This window comes from Agelaius tricolor, unplaced genomic scaffold, assembly GCF_023055355.1.
Source record: "Agelaius tricolor isolate 1412-34295 unplaced genomic scaffold, bAgeTri1.0.p SCAF_10, whole genome shotgun sequence".
Classification (NCBI taxonomy): Eukaryota; Metazoa; Chordata; class Aves; order Passeriformes; family Icteridae; genus Agelaius; species Agelaius tricolor.
Genome location: NW_027269270.1, coordinates 25,045,775 through 25,066,360, shown reverse-complemented (window position 1 = coordinate 25,066,360; position 20,586 = coordinate 25,045,775). Strand labels below are relative to the sequence as shown.

The following is a 20,586-nucleotide window of genomic DNA, read 5'->3' as shown; positions in this document are numbered from 1 at the left end:
GGATCAGCTGGAGATGGAGAAGGGAAATGAATGCTTCTATTTGGCATATGGGAAAAAAGGCATATCGGGAGTGTGACAATGCCATTTTTCATCATCAAATACTAAAGGACTCATTTTGAATTACGTGGTGTCTCTTTTCCTGCTGTGGTGTAACTGCATGTTTCAAGGGCCAAGGGCACTTAAACTAGATCTTCTCACTCCTTTGCTCTTCAGAAAACAGATTAATTTCTATCTTTGTGCACATTGGAGAGCATGAGCAGTGAATAAAGAACTGGCAGTAACTGATCACCCCAGACCTAAGGAAGGGATGAGATGCTCTGTCACTACAGGATGATATTTCACAGCTCTTTAGTAAAAGCTGTTTATCCCCCCACCTCCTGCCTCTAGTCTGCATATAGGTTTATAGACATACATATTACACACATTTTAATCACATATTAAAGGAAGATTTAAGACTGCACACAGGTATAGCCAATCAAGAATGTGATCACACAATCCCATCAATTTTGTCCAAGGAACTTAAGTGCCCTTGTCATATTGCAATGCTATACGAGGAAAGGCCAGGTTTTATTCTGCAGAATCACAGAAATATTTAAATCACAGATATATTTCATAACAGGTGCCCATCTGGGGTCTCATCTATGCACTGCCTCAAGATTTCTACCAGTCAAATTACTGTAGTAGGAGCAGTAGTAACCTTTTTTTTTTTTTAAATTACTAAGTTCGGGATGCTGTCCTTGTAGTACCTTCTTGCAACTCTTTAATGTTTCCCAGTGTTATACTTTGTAGGCTAACAAATTTGCCTAGATAGCTCTGCTCTATGCCTAAATGAAAAGTGACAAATTCACAGTGGAAACAAAAGCATCTCCCTCTGTTGAAGAATATGAGTTTTTAGTGCCATCTTAGCTTTGTATACAATACTTACACCTCTATCTAAAGTCCAGGTACTGCCAAACACATCTGATTTCTTACATATTGAAATCCTACCTCAACAGGAAACCCACACCCTTATTTCCATAATTTAATTTACCAGAGTAGAGGAAGAGGAATACAATCTAAAACTTTTCCTGGGCAGTTAAGTAGTGAGTGAAAGTAAACAAAATCGAGAAGGTAAGAAATAGGTCAATGCTGAGAAGGAGGGAGCTGCAGGGAGCTGCAGTCACAAGAGAGGCTCTTCTTTAGAAGAAGCTGCCAGCTTCTCAAAAGTGCAATGGATGCTCTCAAACAGAGCAAAGCACATGAAATGGGGCAACTCATAAATTAGTGTGCAGAGACACAGATATGTACACATCTGTGTACTTGTTGAGGAGTGAAACTGGAATGCTTCACAAAAGCTGTGTATCACACCATAGTGACTTGTGATGTGAGAGATGCCTGCATCTCAGCCTAGGAAGCAGGCACCATGATGCTCGTGTAAACCCCAAACAGACTAAAAAAAAAAATAAAGAAAGGAAAAAAAAAAAAAAGAGGTTCAAGACTCCTTGATAACAAAGTATTTTTCCTTCAGACAGGTGACTCATAGCACAAAAACCTTTTCAATTCCAGAAACCCTCCTCCCCACCTTGTTCTGTGGGAATATTCCAGGTTGCATGAGGGCCCCTTACACACACACCCTTTTTTTTTTTTTTAAACAAATAATAATTTTACATTGATATTTAGGAAAGTACAAGGCTAAAAGCTCTGGCTGCAGTCTGGAATAATTCATTTCCTTACACAATTCAGGTAATACAATTCAATCCTGATTTGCTACACCCATAATACTTGAGCTGTGAACCAGAATGTGCAGCAACACAGATGACACAGAAAGAGGCTGTGGCAATTCAGCTGAGCTCTGAGTCCATGTTTGAGATAAAGGAACAGCAATTTATTAAAACACAGAAGAGACTGGAGTTAACAGAGCAATTTCAGAATGTGTTTATAAGCAATTGCTTCGTAATCATGTTTGAGCTTAAGTCCTTGGAAAATTTGCACACTGTTGGCACACTACTGATCCCAAGTCAACAATTCACATCGTTACTGTCTTTTAAAAGACATCATCTAAGTTTTGGAGGCTGCTTATTTAATGCTAGCTCACACAAAAGCAAGAAGCTCATTAGAAATGCAGAGTGCTTACCCTGTGGAACTGGCTTTCCCATAGTATCTGAAAGAACAAGTCATACCAAACCTGACCACACTTGCTGAAGAAGTGGGGAAGTGGGACATTTGGGTCCAGCTTCTTGCTCTTCTACATTCTGCAAAACCTTTACTTCTAATCTGTGAAGTCAATTTGAGGCTAGTTTTCTGCACAGCTGTTTAAGGGGACAAATAGTGCCCTACCACAACTACCAGGTATTTTTTGTCCCACAGGTGAACAGAGCTGTTTGTTCACTGTTACCCACTATGGAGCAGCTGTCCTTCCACCTCTGGACCCCATGGGGCACAAGAGAGCAGAGGGAAGCAGTCAGAAGGAACCTTGTGCTTTCAGCTCTCCAGGGAAACAGAGCTAAGCTGAGACAGAACAAATCCCATGAGGGATTCAAAGCAAACTCCTCTTTGACAGTTCTTAGCAATTTTAAATCAGCTGGAGGTTTTCCATCATTACTGTGATTCACTGCAGGCCAGCAATGTTCACAAAGCATCTCTCTGTCATTGTCTGAACAGCTACAGGGTTTGCAGCTCCTGAAAATACACATCCCATAGGACACAAACACCAGCACAAAGAAACTATCTCTGTTCAAAGCACTTTCAAATACTAAGTGAGAAATACAGATGCCTCATAAAACACAATTCCTAGGAAGCTGAAGAGCTGCTGTAGAATCATAAACTGCTGGGACCAGTGATCCCAAACAGGTCTACAAGGGTGCTCTCACATCCTTGCCAGCTCCGAAAGGTAGAAAGAGCCATGCTGAGATGTGAGGCAGGCAAGACCTGAACCTTGGTGGCAACACCCATCCCTGTTTCTGAGGAAAATGCTTAGGAAAACCTCCCGAAAGAGAACAGAAGAGAATGTGAATCTAATGCACTGCTGAAGGCAACATTTCTACTGCTACCAGACTCAAAACAGTGGTTTCAAGCACAGCACGGTATTTCCTTAGGCAGATGAATTCTTCCCTCTCCATGGAAAATCTGCAGAGGGAGAGCTAAAGCACTTTTCTAATTGCTAGGGTTTTCTTCCCCTTATCTACTGCTCCTCAAGACAAAACCTGACTTGCTTTCGTTTTTCCTTCTTTCACACCAGACATTTTCATCTGCCATGAGATTTTCAGAGCCTAACACCATATTTACTTATGAAACAGTTATGAAAAAGGCTTAGCCAAACCTGAATTTCCTTGTTGTTCCATTTGAGTCCAGTAAAAAGCAGCTTACTCAAAAATAATTGCTGAAGTCATGATCCAAATTCTATTGCACTTTCTTTAAAACAAACATTAAAGTGGCCCTCACCCAACAGGAATATTAACTTGACAAATTTCCATAAGGATAACGTCCAGGAATAAATGATCACAAACAGCTAACTCAATCCACTAAACCTCCACATAAACTACACAGCATATATGTTAGGACTTCTGGAACACTTAGGACTAACTCCTGGCTGGATTTCAGAAGATGCAATTATAAGAGGGGAAAACCCCTATCAAATGCGCAACTCATTAATGCTGTACCAATTTATATTCACTAAAAATTAGAATGTAGACACTTCAACCATGTAACCAATTCTGTTTCCTTAAAGTTTGCTGCTAATTTTTTAAGTGACAGGAAGAGGCATAGAAGCCACTGTAATAAAAAGAGCAAGGATACAAACCCCAAGTTTTATCAGGTGAATTTTGTATCAGTGATTTTTTCCACTAAACTGTTGTTACTTCATTGAAATTGCTCACCAGTAAGAATTACGTGATCTTAGCTAAAAACAAAATCTATCATGTTTTAATTTTAATGTTTCTGATCCTGAAATACTAATTATCTAATCACATTTGAAAGGCACATGCAGGTCATAAATTAAGGCTCAGTTAATGCAGAATAGAATTTCACGCTAAAAGACTATTGAATTTCCATCCTTACAGAAACAGTAGTAGAAAGCCAACTTGTCATGGAAACATATTTTCAATGAAAATTCAATAAGCAAAAACCAGTTTTGAAGCTCAGGGAAACTCCAAGAAGACATTTCTCCCAAGTTCAGCCGATACAAACAACTGAATTACTTCTTTTCAAGTCAGTCTGTACAAATGGCTATTTAAAAAATTAATCCTCCTGACTTAATTCTCTCCCCCCAGGCAGAGACTAGATCCTGTGCAAACCAGCCACTAGAGGGTAGTGGCTCTCAAGCACCAACACACAGGAAAGCATGAACATTCTGTGGTTCAGGCGCACCTGCATAGAGCACGGCCTCGATGCGGTCCTTGATGTGCTGGGTGTTGCTGGGCGCTCCCAGCTGAGCAGTCCCGTTGGGGGGCGGCACCACCAGCGGCCCCACCAGGAAGGCGGCGGCGGAGCCCAGGTAGTTGAGCAGCGAGGCGATGGCCGTGGCCGTGGCGCGCTCGTCCGGGGAGAACCAGGTGGTGGAAAGGAAGGGAGCGGCGTTCATCACCGTGGGGCCCGCCAGCCCGTTCAGCAGCTGCCCGCCGTGGATCAGCCTGCAACACACAGCACGCAGCAGTGAGAACCGCTCGCTGGGCTTTGGTAATAAAAGGCACGTTGGTTTTAAAATTTTAAAAAGTTTAATAGTAATAAAATGGTTGTAAAAATAGTAATATAATTAGAGTAATAATAACTTGGACAATTTGGGTTAGGACAATATGAGACAATAGAAACAAAGAGTTATGGACGTCCACGTATCTTTTTCTGGGCAGCATAAACCCGAAAAAGGATACACGTTAACAGAGATTAACCCTTAAAAACAATAACCTGTGGCATATTTATACATCTCACACATGATGCATAAATCCCATTCAAATACAGGATTCTGTCTGGTCAGTGTCAACTTCTTCCTCTTAATCCTAACGGCATCTTCAGGGCTGAGCAAGGCAGGAAGAAGTTAGGTTTTTTTTTGCTAAGAAAGCAATAAATTCCTTTTCTCTGAAAGATGTAGGTGTCCTGTGGCTGCTATCTCGCTGCAAGTCCTTCCTTTAAAAAAAGTATCCACATAGCATAGTTTCTATTTTAACATTATGTTACAACCTAAAACTATATTTAACACACTACTTAAGAAAATTAATACAGCATAACTTTCTAACAGAACACATATAATATTCATTTTAATATTTGCGAAAAGCCAATCATAAAGTACGCATTTTTCACAGGTACCTAGTGCTGGAGATGGAGCTGCTGCACAAAGAAATGAAAGGCCTGTGCAAAAGGATATTCTATCCACCAAAAGAAGCCAAATTAGATTGATTTAAAGAATCCAGAGCTACTCTGATCTCATTACCTCATATAAAAAGAGAAGCAAATGTTCTCTTCAAAGCAGAAAAGGAAAAGGGAATAAAAGGGACTTTCTTTGCAGCAAAAAGATATCATGACAGGATATAAAAGTAGAAAAGGTGCAGTAGCAGAAAAGCTTTAAATTACAAATGCTGTAAACCTGACCCTCCTGCCTGCATAAATCCCAACAGAAGATTTAAATTAGTTATGGCAAATCCAAAATTGAAACACTTCAGCAAAATACTCTGCATATTTTTTCACTGCATTATTTATTTTTATTTACACACTCAGATGAGCTCTATGTGCCTACAGATGAGAAGGCTGGGCTGTTAGGATTTCCAAGAGAGTCATCTTCTGCAGCAATCTGGCCATTCTCAACATACTGCTGAAACAGCCAAGTAAACCCAGATTTTTCTCATTTTTCACACTCATTGGGATTTAACAGATAAGGCTGGTGACAGAACAGAGATAGTACTTCCAAGCAGTGAAGTCTCTGCGAAGTTTGGCTTAATATTAGTACAATGAACAAATACAGAAAGGACTTTTTGAAGGCTCTCCTACATGCGGAATTCAGTCAGAAATCTTCCACTTTGACTTTTCCAAAAAGTAATCAGCCATAGAATGCAAAACTATTTGCATTCTATGGCTGATTACTTTTTGGAAAAGTCTATAACTATAGAAAACTATAGCCTAAAAGTCTATAACTATGGAAAACTATAGCCTAAAAAAGAGCGAGAGAGTCACATGAGATATTGCAACCCTCCAAAGTAAATCTATTCATTGTGCAATAAAGTGGTGGCAGATGATATTTACAAAAGGGTGGTGTTTTTTTAACCATAGCAGGAACTCAGTGTTATTGCTGCAAGACTTGAGCTGTGAGACATAAAAAGCTCCGGCTTGAAAATGGGGAAACATAAGCCAGCATTTAGGCAGGGTTTCAAGCCACAAATGGCTGAATAATATACAGTGTAGCAGGAGTTTTTAAAGCACACAAAAGAATACAATATGCAAAAGAAATGCCTACAGACTCTTTATAGAATTAACAAGATCGATTGCAATAGAAAGGAACAGACGCTACCGATTCTCAGTGGATTGGAAATTAATTTTTTAAACAAAATTTATTAAAAATATACAAAAAAAAGAAGCATTATTATATATCCTCTAAAGGAAACTATTTTTGAGCTGGGACAGAAATAATATCCACTCTTACTTAAAAGCAATTCACTGTTTTTGGAGGTTTTTTAAATCCTCACACAGAAATGACAGATTTCATTACTGGTGTTGATAATGTGCTTCAGATGGACATCACCAAGGCATGGTCAGGCCTTGTCAATGCTTGTTAAACTCTCACACACGCTAAACCAAAATGAAATGGTTTTAAATAAAGAAAAAGTACTATATAAACAATGCTTGGGTATTTTTCTGGAGGACACATTACATCAATACCCCATGGTTACTCTCCAGTATATTTGGGACAAACCAAGGTATCCTTGTGCACTTTGCTATTTTCATTCTACTTATCTCACTGCAGGTACTCTCAAACTTCTAAAATGTTCCAGGGTATTTGCACAGCTACAGCACATCCCCAGAAACAACTGCATTTCAGTAGCAAGTGAGGTAACTACTGCAACATATAATGATTTTATTTTAGTATTTCCTCCTGCTCCAAAGTGAATTTAATGCTTAAATGATGTTCTTGTTACTGTATGTTTGGAAAACTGTGTCACCACAAAATAACCTTTATAGCTTTAGGTGTACTTTTTTTCATTGACACCACTCTGGTATTATTGTTTTAATCCAAATATGCCTCTTCTGTAGTCATCCTAAAGGCAAATAAAACTCAGTAAAATCAGAAAAGAGTACAATAGTTCTGCAGCATCTGTGGTCATGTAGGCACTTCATCTGACAAAAGAAGAGAGTTTTGTAAAAAAAACTCTGAATAAACCATCAAACAAAAGCCCCCAATTTATATATTTTGAAGATTACACACACATACTCTTACCATGTACTTCAGATTTAGATTATGTCTATCAAACTCCATCATCTGAATAAAGCTCTATAACCAATCTTATACTCAAAGGGAGCAATAAATGTTAATTTTACTTTGCAGATCCCGAGGGATAAAGTAGCAACTTAATCCAGATTTTAATTCTATATTAGCTTTTTGTCTTTGTTGCTTTGGATTTGTTGTTTTTTTGGGTTTTTTTTCTCACAGGGTGAGCCAATTTTGCCTCTCTCAAAGTGTCTTTTGTTGGTGCTTTCCTGGCTGCCCTCTCTCCAGCCTTGTCCTGGCTGGTGTGCTCTGTTCACACAGATTTGTGGTTTTGGCATTTACCAAGCCTGTCATTATCATCCAGGGTAGAGCATCTCTTATCTTCATATTGTTTAATTTCTCAAGTCCAACATATTTGAGTTAATAAACACTATTTTCAGACTAAATTGCCATCAATATACAGACTACTACCTCAAATATCTCTGCATATGATAACAGCTTAAACCCTATTTTATCTCTTTTTCAATACTGACTTGAATTAAGCTACTTTTTTCTGAGAAAAAGATTATTTGCATGGTTCTTCTGCACATCCTTAACTCATTTCCCCAGAGAGGCAGGGATGAGAGATTCCAAATGCAATTCAGAGCATTTACTAAGCTGCTGCTCTGGGAGATGTATGTAGCAGCTGCTCCACCCGACAGAGAAATATGAACATAACAGTATTGGTGGCTTTTTGCTGTTTTTTACAACATCTTATCAGCATTGCACTAGATTTTGGTCTTGCAGCCTGTGAGTCTCCTCTTGTACACCATCAGTGCTAAAAATTGCTCCAAGACCAAGAGAGGTTTGTTTCTGTTATCCCCTGATTTTCTTCTTGTTTCTGCTACTGAAAAGGTGCAAAGAGGAGTTGCCTTTTCCCCATCACTATTCCAATTTCATTCTGTATAAGTTTTCTCTTTCCTGAGGAAAGGGATGAAAAGATAACTTTAGCTCAGGATCTTACCCAGATGGAAAAACATTTCTCAGTCTCATTGCACTATCAAGTGTAATGTTCATCTGTTATTTTCCCAGTGCTGTTTTCAGATGTGTTATTTATCCAATCATAATTTAATTATTTTCATGTATCAAAAAGTAGAAAGCTATTGAGGTCAAATGACAGGAAATAACATGAGCAGAAGGCTTTTTAATCATAATCATGAAAGAGAAAATTGGAAAAAAGTTACACCAGAAATTCATTCTCGACTTACAAAATAATTGATGACTGTAGCTTAAAGCAAAATTGGGGAAGTAAACATCTATCTAAAATATTTTGTTTTTAACTGTCTCAGTGACCAGGTCAGGACTCATTTTGATATGTCAAGGTTTTTGCACATCTGACCTCCCAGCTAATGAATTTATGTGCTCTGCCAAACTTATAATTTGCAACTGAATGTGAGCCCTTTATGAGCCCTTTTGAAGAAAAAAAAATTTGAACACTGATGGTAAATGGTAGTGTGAAGTATCACATGGCAGAGCATCACAGTAATGAGTAACTTACATCTTTACATTATGTATCTATCTAAGAAAATACACATATGGACACACCACACACTTTTGCACAAAATAAAGATCACTTCTGTTCCTAAACTGGCCTCTGAACTGCAAAAATATAGTACAAGGGACAGTTCAAATAAAGCAATAGAAATTAGAGAAGAAAAACTCTTATTGTACTATACTGTCACCTCTTTCCCAATATTTTTTATCAAGTCACATTATAAATAACTTTAATTATGCAGTTTTCACCACTTCCCTGAGAAGACTTGATACTAGTATCAGGAACTGACCTGGCTGTACCTGCCTTACTCACTTCTTGCAGTCACTGTTAAAATGTCCTAACAGGCAGCAACAAAGAAAACCATGTAAGGATATAAATACTGGAATTACAATATACCTGAGCAAACTGGGTATGAAAAAAGTGAGATTACACTGGAAAAAGGTTCTAGTGACTGATGATAATACCATACAGTTAAGATGGGAAAGCACTTCCATTTACAGTCGGCTTTATTTTTCTTTTTCTCCTTGTACAAGTTGAAACTTTGCATGCATGGTCACAGTCACATCAGGTACTGGATTTGTTAAGCTATTTAAAAGCTGTGTGTTACATAAGTGGTTTTTCTAGGTAAAAAATCCAGACATTTAGTGTTCCTACCACTGTGTGTCTAATGCCTGGACTTAGGAGAATTTTAAATGAAAGAAAATCTCATTAGTTTCTGTTCTCAGATGGGGAAAAAAGGCAACACTGGAAGGAGAACTACTTACTCAAAAATTACTTTTGATACAATGGATTTAAAACCCATAACACTAAAATAAGTATCCAAAGTTCAGTTCTGAGATATGTAAAGTGAACTTTTTCTGGAAAGGCTAAGACTGGAGAAGTTGGATCAGAATTTTAACTGATTCACAGTGTGGAAAAAGCATTTTCACCTTTTCTTTGGCAGACAACACAGTGAAGAGCAGGGCTGCCAACCCCAGGGTGTTGCTCTGACTCTCTAAACACAGTGATAATTTTCCAGCCCGACTGGAAAATTCAATTCCTTTGCATCTTAGGAGGAAGTAGAGCTCGTATCAAGAGCCCTGAGAAGAGGAGATTCTGGTGCAGGTTTTGTTTGTGAAACTTCTACCCTGCTTTTCCCACTCGCTGCCATGAGAATTGACCACTTAGTCACTTTCAAACTTCTATGAAAATACAACACAAGTAAACTGCAATTCAGTTCTGCCACTGTTGGGAAAAGTGTGAGGAGCAACGAAGTCACAGAGAGTGCTTATTCTGCAGGAAGCCAGGGCTACAGTGTGCCACTTACCATGGAAAAGGTTAGTACATGAACTGCTGAGCCTAACAATTAAAGCAAAAAGCAATTCTGGATAAAGAAGTTGATGTTTTATAGAAATGGATGGCTAATATTTCTTTCACATGCCTTTCAGTGAATTTCATTCACTGAAACAAGTGGATTGTTAAGCTCTTGCTAATTTGGAAGACAAACAGGTTTATGTAGTGATTAGCTCATTGTGGGAGCTCCTGGAAGCAAATGAAAGAGACCCTTCCACTGGAGGACTTCAGAAAACGTTTGAAGTGCTATTGAATTTAGCGTCACTACATGGCAACAAAGCAAGCAAATAGCTCCTACTCTAGTGTCTATACTGATGTGTGATGCAAACTGCTTGCCCAAAAAAAGGCACATGAAAAGCCATGGACTTACCCACATTATATATTAGGAGACTGATTATACCTCAGAGGGAACCAACATTAGTTTTGTCAACAACCACTTCTGATTTTTCACAATCAAGCTACTAGGACAGAGCTTTTCCTTTAAACTCACAAAAATAAAATATAACAAAAGAACCTCCTAGTAAGAGGAACTTTTTCAGGCACTTTTAGGGCAAAGAGAATTAGGGAGGTCAAATTCATGCTTTACTGCAATTCATTGCTACATTGTATGGCAAATGCAAATGATGTTTTGTTTATACCCCAAAGAGAGAACACCAAGGCTCTATGTCTGGAAAAAGACTGGAAAGAAAAATACCTCTGGGTAAAGCAATGAATTCATCTATTAAAAATAACATTCTATAGATGAATTTCATGGAAATGCACTTCCTTTCGATATTTTCATTAAATGATATATTTATACTACAAAAGCTTTCTGCCTTCTGGATATTCATGGATTGAGGCCATTAGCTTTTTTTTAGCTTGTTTTTGATGCATGCGACCATTGATATGTGGAATAATTTAAACCTGTTTTTTCCCCCATCAGTAAGAAATATTATTGAAAGCACAAAGCCTGAGTCATTGTTTGGTACATTATCTCCAGAAATAGAATGAAAAAAAGGAGAAAAACTTAGAAATGCACATTTAGTCATTTTCATCAGGAATTAGGCTCATGTTTTACCCCTGTATGAACCATGGCCTCAGCACAGTCAGACCACCATGGGAGCGGACTAAGAAGGGACCACAGCATCTCCATCCCAGGCATCCCAGCCTCATGGCTCTTCTCCCACACTTAAAGGAAACAGCAAACACATTTGCAGAGGTCTAAAAGCTAGTGAGTTTGGGGATTAAATTTAAAGGATTGGAAAACCAGAGTTACTCCAAAACTTATTACTGAGAGCCTGCTGAGAGAGACAAGTATTTGCAAGGAGAGGAAGCAGCAATCTCAGGCAAAGAGTCTGAGGTGTCCATCACACATCCTGACAGAGGAAAGGGATGAGGTGGGTGTACAGTGAGATCCCCTGGCACTGTGGTGACAAATTCCTTTGTGTCTTCACACTGTGTCATTGTGCAGCCATCACACCTGTCACACACCTGGGACCTGGGGGGGGGGGGGGGGGGGGGGTGGTCTTCACTTAATCCAGGTTTGAAAGATACAGGCACATAAAGTCAAAGCTGAGGGGCTTTTTTACTAAGTTCTGTTTTCTTGTTTTTCTTTTAAAACTAACTAACTCCACAAACCCATTACTAAAAGAAGAAATATTTAAAGCAACACTAATAGAGGACATGCTCATCAAATATGAACAGACCCAAAGTACCCAACATTGTAAACACAAAGTAGGCAATTACATTATGGGCTAATGAGGCAAAACATACTGAAAAAAATTATCAGGGAAGTGCACCAGGACTGGCTGCTATTTGGGCTGCTGTGGGAGAAAGCTGATTAAGATTACTTAGTACAAAAGAGGTCCTAAGTAGGATTTTTTAGTAAAAGAGTAGGAGTGTACAGGAGATGCAGCAAATTAAAGAATGGAATAAACAAGACCTATTTAAATATTCCTGAATAATTTTTCTTAAGCGAGTGAAAGAGCAAGAGGGTGTTTTGATTATAATGCAGCAACTTCAATATAAATTTGATTAATATGAATTCTTTAAGGACAGAAATTAGCCACCATAATATGACTCACAAACTAAGGCAAAGAGCTCAGTATGATTAAAAAATTAAAAGCGTTCTACAGTTGAGGATACCACCTGCCATTATATGAGATGAAGCTAAATATCCCACAGAGAATATAAATCCTCTTCCTTTCCAGAACAGGCTTGCACTAACTGAAGCCTTGTAGAAGTGCTGCCCACTAAATACTGCTGCAATCCAAGCCCTTTCTGAGGTAATTTTAAAACTCCAAGAATTTACAGAGGGTCTGTAAATTGCTAATTCAGCATGCACACTGGTTGCAGGTGGATGACACCCACAGTGCCATGGCCAAAGTCCAGGACAGGAGCACAAGGGAAAGAGCATTTATGACCAGAGTTATCAAGTCATCTCCTTGTTCCACCAGGGCTGATCCAGCTGAAGGAGGAGCCAATTTGGCTGCCCCCCAAGCTGATCAGGAGCTGCTGGTGCATCACAGGAGACGTGGCCCGAGCAGTGGCAGGCGGGACCACGGGGCAGCCAGAGGGACACTAAATCACCCCCACCACCATCAACAAATAAGCAAAGCTGGAAAAAATCATAACCACTTAAGAATACAGGACCTCTAATCTAAAACAAATGCTTTGGAACAGAGGTTAAAAAATAAACCCTATGTACAAGATGAAGCTGGTGGAAGTAATAAAAACAAGAAAAACTGTTACATTACAGAGGCATAAAAAATATGTTAATATTTTTAATAGGAGTAGGTTCCCCCATGTGAACCTACTCATGAATGACCTGTTTCCTTTTTTCCCCACTTTCCTATTTTTCTGATGCCATGGATTAACCCAGGACTGCAGCACAAATCAGCACCAAAAGCACCAGGCAAGTGCTCAATTTTAATGTTTTCCCCCTCTGCTTGCTGAGCTACAGCACACAAACAGGTATGTTTATTCATCTTTCTACTCCCAGACCCTCACTTTAGATTAAATCCTTTTTTCATTTCTCTTCCCCAGTGAGGTAGGGAGCACAAAACACTCAGCACACTCTGTCTTAATTCCTTACAGGCTGATTTGTCTACCTTCCTCTCCTAACAGGCTCTTCTCATTCCCTAGAACACTTTAATTCCGCTTCTCTACAGATGCTCCAATTTGGACTGTTTGGGGTTTTTTGAGCACAGAAGTGTGTTCAGTATTACCAGAGAATACAGGAATTCTAGTTCCTCTTTCCTTTACTGAAATAACCTCTTCCAAGATGCTCCTTTGCATATTTCATGCATAAGAATGGTGTCTTATGGCAGCCTTAGGATCAGAAAAGACAAATAATTAGATGATCTCATTAATTCTTTAGGCTTTAAGCAACAGAAAAGGGGAAAATGTGGAATTATTAAAGGGTAAGTCTAACAAAAGTAAAATTCAAACTAGGTTGCAACTAGCTAATAGAACCAAAATGCACTAAAGATGTGCTAAGAGTGAATCTTCAAAGTTCACAACAATATATATATATATATATAAAAGAGAAATATTCAAAATCATAAGAACTGTTAATATTAACAAAAAGACCCATTTACAGGATCTACCAGCTATTGGTGTGTCTCCTATAAATGACTGTGTAAACAACCACTCTCTTTCCACTGCAATTCTCTTTGTTTTTTGCTGGATTCCCAACAAACATTTTAATGGTACTTACTGCCAAGGAGCATCCTCTCACTGCCATGATTCAAGGTCCTCAGTAACTGCTTCTCTGTTGTGAAATCTAATGTGAAGGACAAACACTACCAGCCCACAGCGTAAGAAGTTCTAATAAATTGCTTAATTAATGTGTTCAATACAAATGACAAATTATGTTACATCCTTTACTTCCATGTCTTTAATTATCCGGCCTTTCAAAACATTTTAAGAAGTCTTACATCACACAATCAGTCTTAAAAGCCAAAGTTTTATGGCTGTGGGCTGATTTCTTAATTTTATTTCCTTCTTTTACACATTTCAGCTCATACAGCTTTTTGCCTAGATTTAAGACCTAAGACGTATGTAAATCTATTCCTAAACACAGAACACAAGGTAAATATGAAGTGCTATGTGGAGGAGAAAAAACAACTCTGATTTAGTCTATAAAAAAATGGTCTCTGAGTAATGTTGGTGTTCAGGATAAAATAATCAAATCCCAAAAGAGTCCAATGAAAATATTTACTCAGTGACAAGTAAGTGTCAGAAAGGAAAGGACTGGACAAAATGCAGGCAAAAAAGCATTGGTGATGTTCTGGTAACCTCCAGGGAAGGGAAGAAGATTTGGGAAAGGTACAATTTGGTAACATCTCTTTTTCCTTTATGTTCTATATAATGTATATTAACTATGAACTAAATAAACAGGTGTGGCAAATGAAGTTTTCATAACATTTAAAAAGGAATAATAAATTTGGGGTCAAATTTACTGTCATGTATCTGCACATTTGACAAGCCCAGAAGCACATGGTACCTAAGAAAAGTTCTTTTTAACATCCCTGTATGATAGACTCATTAACCTCATAGATTACTGGGCTGGGGAGGGAAACAGGTAAAAGTCTATGTGTACACGAGAGGGACTTTATTAGTCCATTTAAAGGATGGATCCTCCATCTGACATGCAAGTTCACACTTTAACATTTTCACCATGTACTCCCACTTTGCCTGCACTGAATTTAGGCAGTTCTGGCATGGATTTCCAGTACAATTTTAGGTCACACACTGTCAGAGAACAAAAATTCACCATAGAAAATTCACAGCTGCTTCAAGAGACACAATGAAATGTGCAACTTGAATTTAGCCTCATATGCATAATGCATATCAAATGTACTGAAAAGAGAGGTTAAGGTCCATGTTTAAAATATGACTTGGAGGACTGGGCATGGTCTTAGTCTGATATTACAAACTACAACCAAAAAATAATTATGGACTAGAAAGGGGATTAAGAATACACTTGGATATTACAGGTGTGTTTGAGATAAGGAGCATAAAGCAGCCAGGATTAATGCCAGTCTTAACAGGGGTTTCCTTATGTCTATGATTGCTCTGATAGGGGGTGGGCTTTAGTAGCTCTCCTTAATGTTAATCACAAGAGCTTAGGGAGCTACAAAGCACAAAACCCCCAGTCTAAGCCCTACAAACCTCATGAACATTCTTATAATTTTATGTATATTAACTCAGACAGCATTGTCCCATGGAAATCTTCAGAATATTCCCACAGATTACTCTCAGGCTGAAGGAACACACTACAAAACACACAAAAGATTTAAAGAAATTCCAGTTACACTGGCTTCTGAAATGCTTCCAATTAGCTTGCAAGTGATCTTGTCTCTCTGACAGGCTCTGTAACATTCAAATACTTGTATTAACATATAGACACATTCAGAATAAGTGCATAATTTGGCGCTCAGCCAGTTGTGGCTAATGCATCAAGCAATAATGCTCATCTCAAAAAAAAAAAATTATTTCACTTGGTATCACTTCAAAGAATGGATGAAACCTGGCCTTAAGCCTTAACCCACAAAACAATGGAAGTTACACAGTATAGCATCACATGGTCTGTACAATTTACAAAGTCTCAAGAAACTTCACTGAAAACCATTCTTTTGCTTCCCACAGATGGCCATAATTAATACTTGGTAGATTTTTTTAAATCAAACTGCGTAAAAGATCAAGCTCCTTCCTCATGGAGATCTACAATTCTGGCAAATTTCTTTTTTGGGAGTAGGATAAGTAGGCAAATTTATCAGTTTCAGCTGGAGATGATACATATTTTCACAGCATGAATCTATGAAATTATTAACCTTTTCCATCAGTATTCTGTTCATACTCTTTTTTCCCCTATATAGTTTTCAATAAATTTTAACATCATATTTTATACATCTCACTCATCAGACTCTATAGAGTCCAAAGCCTTTCATTGTTCCCTGAATGTTTCTCCTTAGTTATGTATTTCATTGCTTTCCTAGGCCTGCTTTCTGCAGCTACCCTGGAAAATCTTATTTAAAGGTGGAAACTCTTCTTTCCACTCCCAAATAATACCTCACATCCAAATCTCACCTGGGAATTTTCATCTTCTCAGGTATTTATAGTCTTCATCCTTGTTTTGGTAAAGCCTAGGGCAGCACATGTCTTCTGGCATACATCATAAATGAAAAGCTACATAAACCACCACCTTTCATTGCATTTAAACCACATGTCCTATTTAAAAGCTATTGATATTCAACCCAAGACTGATGAGAATGAACAAATTTAATGTCGAGCACCCCTTGACATTTAAGAAAATGTAGACCAAGGGTAAAATAAGGACAGCTCTTCCTGGCCATCCAAACAGTACATTTTCCTCAAAAGGGTCACTGTGAAGGGTAGCACAATATGGTTAGTGCAGCCTGCCCTGCTTACAGAGTCCTTGAAGACCCTGTCAAAATGGGCAACACGAGGCAACCAACATCAGGAGCACCTTGAGTGCTTCCTTGTATGCTCACTAAGCACCTAAGAACTGAAAGTGCATGATTTCATACCTGACACTCTGCTCTTAGTTTACTTATCAGGGCTAGTATTACAATTCATGTGTTTTTTACATTCTCAGTTCTCTCTCTGAACCTCCTTCTTTGTTTTATCCATGGTACCCAGTCATCAGCTTTCAACTTCACACTGAACATTTTCTTTCTCAGCTTAAAAGGTGCCCAAGCTGATTTTCAGGTTAAACAGTACTAAGGGGAAAAAAAAACCAACAAAACCCCCCAAGCCCAAATAACTTGCTGAAGTAATACCACAACTTCGTGGTAGAATTCAAGCTGACTAGAATTCAAGTGGAAAAAACCCAACTCACATAAAACATTTTATTTGTAAGATCTTTCCTTAGTGTTTACATATTATGCAAGCATAACTAGCAAAGAACCAGTGCTGCTGCTTTTTCAAAGTAGCAGGAAAGAGTATTAACGCCTGCATACTCCCACCTCCTTCACACTAAGAGGCAAAAGAAAGTTAAGTGAACAAATGATCCATGTTCCCTGGCTGTACAAAACGAGCAGTGCTGCTGAACTTACTGATGATTCCTCTATTCAGGGTATGTTGATGGAATAATTAAATTGTTTCGTTTGTGGGATTTTTAGGAAGGAATCTGTTTCTATCACAAATTTGTAAAGCAGAAAATCACTGCAGAAAAAGTACAAGGCTACTTTGAAACATGGACTGGAAGAGATTACATGAAAAAAGCCATTTTGCACAAATGCATCTGTCTCACGGCATGATCCCATGCATTCACATGAGAAAATGAACTAATTATTTAACATTTGCATACAAATTACTTATTTTTGGGGGTTGAGGCATGGCTCCCTGTGTGATCTTGGGCCAGTTTCTGAACCTCAATAAATCTCTAGCTCCTTATTAGCAAAGCAAATTAATATTAGTTATGCAGGATGGGGTGAGAGTAAATTAACTCAAGCTTGTAAAGGGTTTTCTGATCTTCAGATACTATGGAGAAGAAGGACTAGAAAAATCCATTTAAGAAGCAAAGAAGCATGTAAACCCATGGCCACACAACAAACATTTGGTATATCAACTTCATACAAAAAATTGGTACTAACATTTCTTTGTAGTAGCAGCAAAAATTATATCAGCAGAAAGAATAAAATACGTGTATTAAAAATAATTAATTCACTTACTTTTTCCTAATTTCTAGGTCTGAAACTGGAACACATCTGAGGCCAGCTCCCAATACCATGAGGGATGATGTTAGTAACACTGTTACCCTCAGACCTAAGATGAAAAAATAACAGTATTTTACAAGTTAAATCAGTAATGTTGCAAAAGAAACATTGTTTTTATATATCTATATTTACATGCAGTTTCACAGAAATAACACATTTCTTTCAAATCATAAGCATTTTGGTGCTGATATAAACTCCAGACACATTCTGAAATCCTGAGTTATTTTCTACACTTGCACTCCAGAATTACAAAAGCTTACTCTTGGCATGGCAACACACAGGAGGGTATCCAAAATCTACACAGACATTCTTGGAAGTGAAAAGTAATAATAAAAGTATCATCAAAATGTACAATATTCCCTTTGGAATTAGAGGCATTGGGGAACATGCTCTACTGTGTTATCTGAAATCTACACAGACGCAAAGAAAAATCTGGACTTGCTCATTCTTCTCCAACCACTTAACAAGCACAGACACAGCACTGTTATTGTTTTCTTTCATAATGCAGATATGCATTTCATCCCAAAGAAACAACCATTTATTCAGGGGAAAAGAAGTACAAGTATTTTTTTGCAGTCCTTGCAATTAGGGCAGATTTTTGCTGCTCTCAGGTCCAACTGTCAGAGGTTGTAAATATCGTACATTAGAGAAAAGCCACAATTGACTGATTCCTTGAATATGTTTTTCCCTCGTGCAATTTTCAACTGAGAAGCTCTTAGATTAGAAACAACCTTATCTTCATGCTGCAATTCCTTTTGCCAGCAGTTTGTTTGCTGCTGTTAAGGTGTTTCCATCAGCAGCAGAGAACAGTGACAGCTGAGGGGCTTAAGCTCCAAAATCTTGCAAAACACCAAAATCATAAATACTCACAATTAAAAACCACAGAGAGAGTCAGCATCTGTGAAGTTGTAAATTTCAAAACAATTTCACAGCAACAAATAGAAAATAAAGGGCTTCCATGTTCTTATAGAATATAATAAAAATTATTAATGATGACAAACATTTACCTCTTACATTTAGGTAAAACTAGTAATTACCCAAAAAACAGATGGTAGAAGAACATGTCCTATGATAAGTCACCTATCAAACAAATGACTTTGATTCTTTCTAAAGCTGCCTATCTTCAGAGGAGTGTTCCCTCTCTTAGTGACTCCTGTAATCAGTACAATTCAAGCAATAGTTGCATTAAATATTTTGTCTCCTTGTATTTTACTGAAATGTGATTTTACTGGGTGAGACATAATTTTGCTCATATTGTGACAGTTCTTAATGAACCTCACTCATGGGTATGCAGCTCCTGGTACTGGACACTGTACAAACCAAAACCTAAAATAAGTTTCTCTATCAACCAGCATTGCCCAAGACAACCCAAACAAAAATAAGTTAGTAAGTTAAGTTGCAGATTTTCTAAAAGGGAAGTGAGACTTCCTTTGGTAAGGCCCAGTCATTAGCACAAGGAATGCCAGCTGCAGTGATGTGACTCCAATGGACACTTCACATCCCTGATGCCCTGAAGAAGTATCATCAACCAAAAATATTTTTTCCTGGTAGGATTTCCCAATGCCTCCCCCAGCTTAGCTGCTTGACTGTGCTCAACCAGCAAATGCTGCTGTTAAACTGGTTTTTCAAGTGTGTTCAGAGAGCCCTAAATAAATGCCCCTTTAATAAGGCTGTTCAAAACCCTCATGTTCATGTGTTTGCTAGGCCACCACCAGTCTTCATGTGACATTTAACTCCACACTGCCATACTGCCTGTGCTGTGCTGGGGCAATTATGCATATCTACCTTGCATACATGCTGCTTCTGCCTTTTCTTCTTAGAAATTAATCTTTGTTAGCACTGCTTTTGTATATAATGAAAATTTGTATGCAGCAAGCATTGGAACTTTATTGGTGAAAAATTGAAATACAAATCTTTTATCTGAAAAAACTGATGTTTTCCATTAGAAAATGCTATTGAAATTTTTCAGGGAAGCTCTAGTAATGTACACACCACCTTATTTTCCATGTAAACTAGGCTCTTCTTGAACTACATTGCACAAAACACAGTGCATTCTGCCTTTCAAGAGACACAAGGACAAGGACAGCATGGAGGGTCCTGCTCATGGGGCCCTGCTTGAAGTGCAAGCCAGGGACAAGCCCAGTACACAGCTGTAAATGGGAAACAGAAATTTAAATTTAAATCACCACGACACATAAAATGAGTGTTGCCATATAAAAAAACTCCTACTTGATTTCTAATTTTTAAGAAAATCCCTAAATCAAAATATTTGCAAACCAAGGAAGTTTCAAATTGAATCTGCACAGAAATTTCCTTAAAAAAAAAACCTGCAACATGCAATTTGGTAAAAAAAATTAATTAGATGCTGAAGTTTGCCTCCAGCTTTAAATTCAGGCCTATCTTTAATGTCAACCTCATGTGTAGAAAATTTTAAAGTAAAATTTTCTGTTAAAGCTTCACAATCATGTATGACTGATCTCTTAATTCTCTGAAGTCCTAATCTTGAATACTATTTACTGTAAGGTATCCCTTTAAAATGTTTTGATTACCCAGATTATTCTTTGTCCTTTTTTTCTGTTTCCACCTTAACATGTAAACACACCCTGAAC

At 38.0% G+C, this 20,586-nt stretch overlaps 1 protein-coding gene across 1 annotated transcript in view; it reads right to left on the bottom strand.

The window, feature by feature from the left end:
• SLC49A4 (solute carrier family 49 member 4) overlaps window positions 1-20,586 on the bottom strand; it is a 71,681-nt gene that overhangs the window by 33,386 nt on the left and 17,709 nt on the right. Inside the window, exons 2-3 of the mRNA XM_071435277.1 lie at window positions 17,933-18,026; window positions 4,345-4,607 (exon numbers count right to left, since the gene is read on the bottom strand). Coding sequence (XP_071291378.1) covers window positions 4,345-4,607; window positions 17,933-18,026 — 357 coding nt within the window. The remainder of the gene's footprint in view (window positions 1-4,344; window positions 4,608-17,932; window positions 18,027-20,586) is intronic.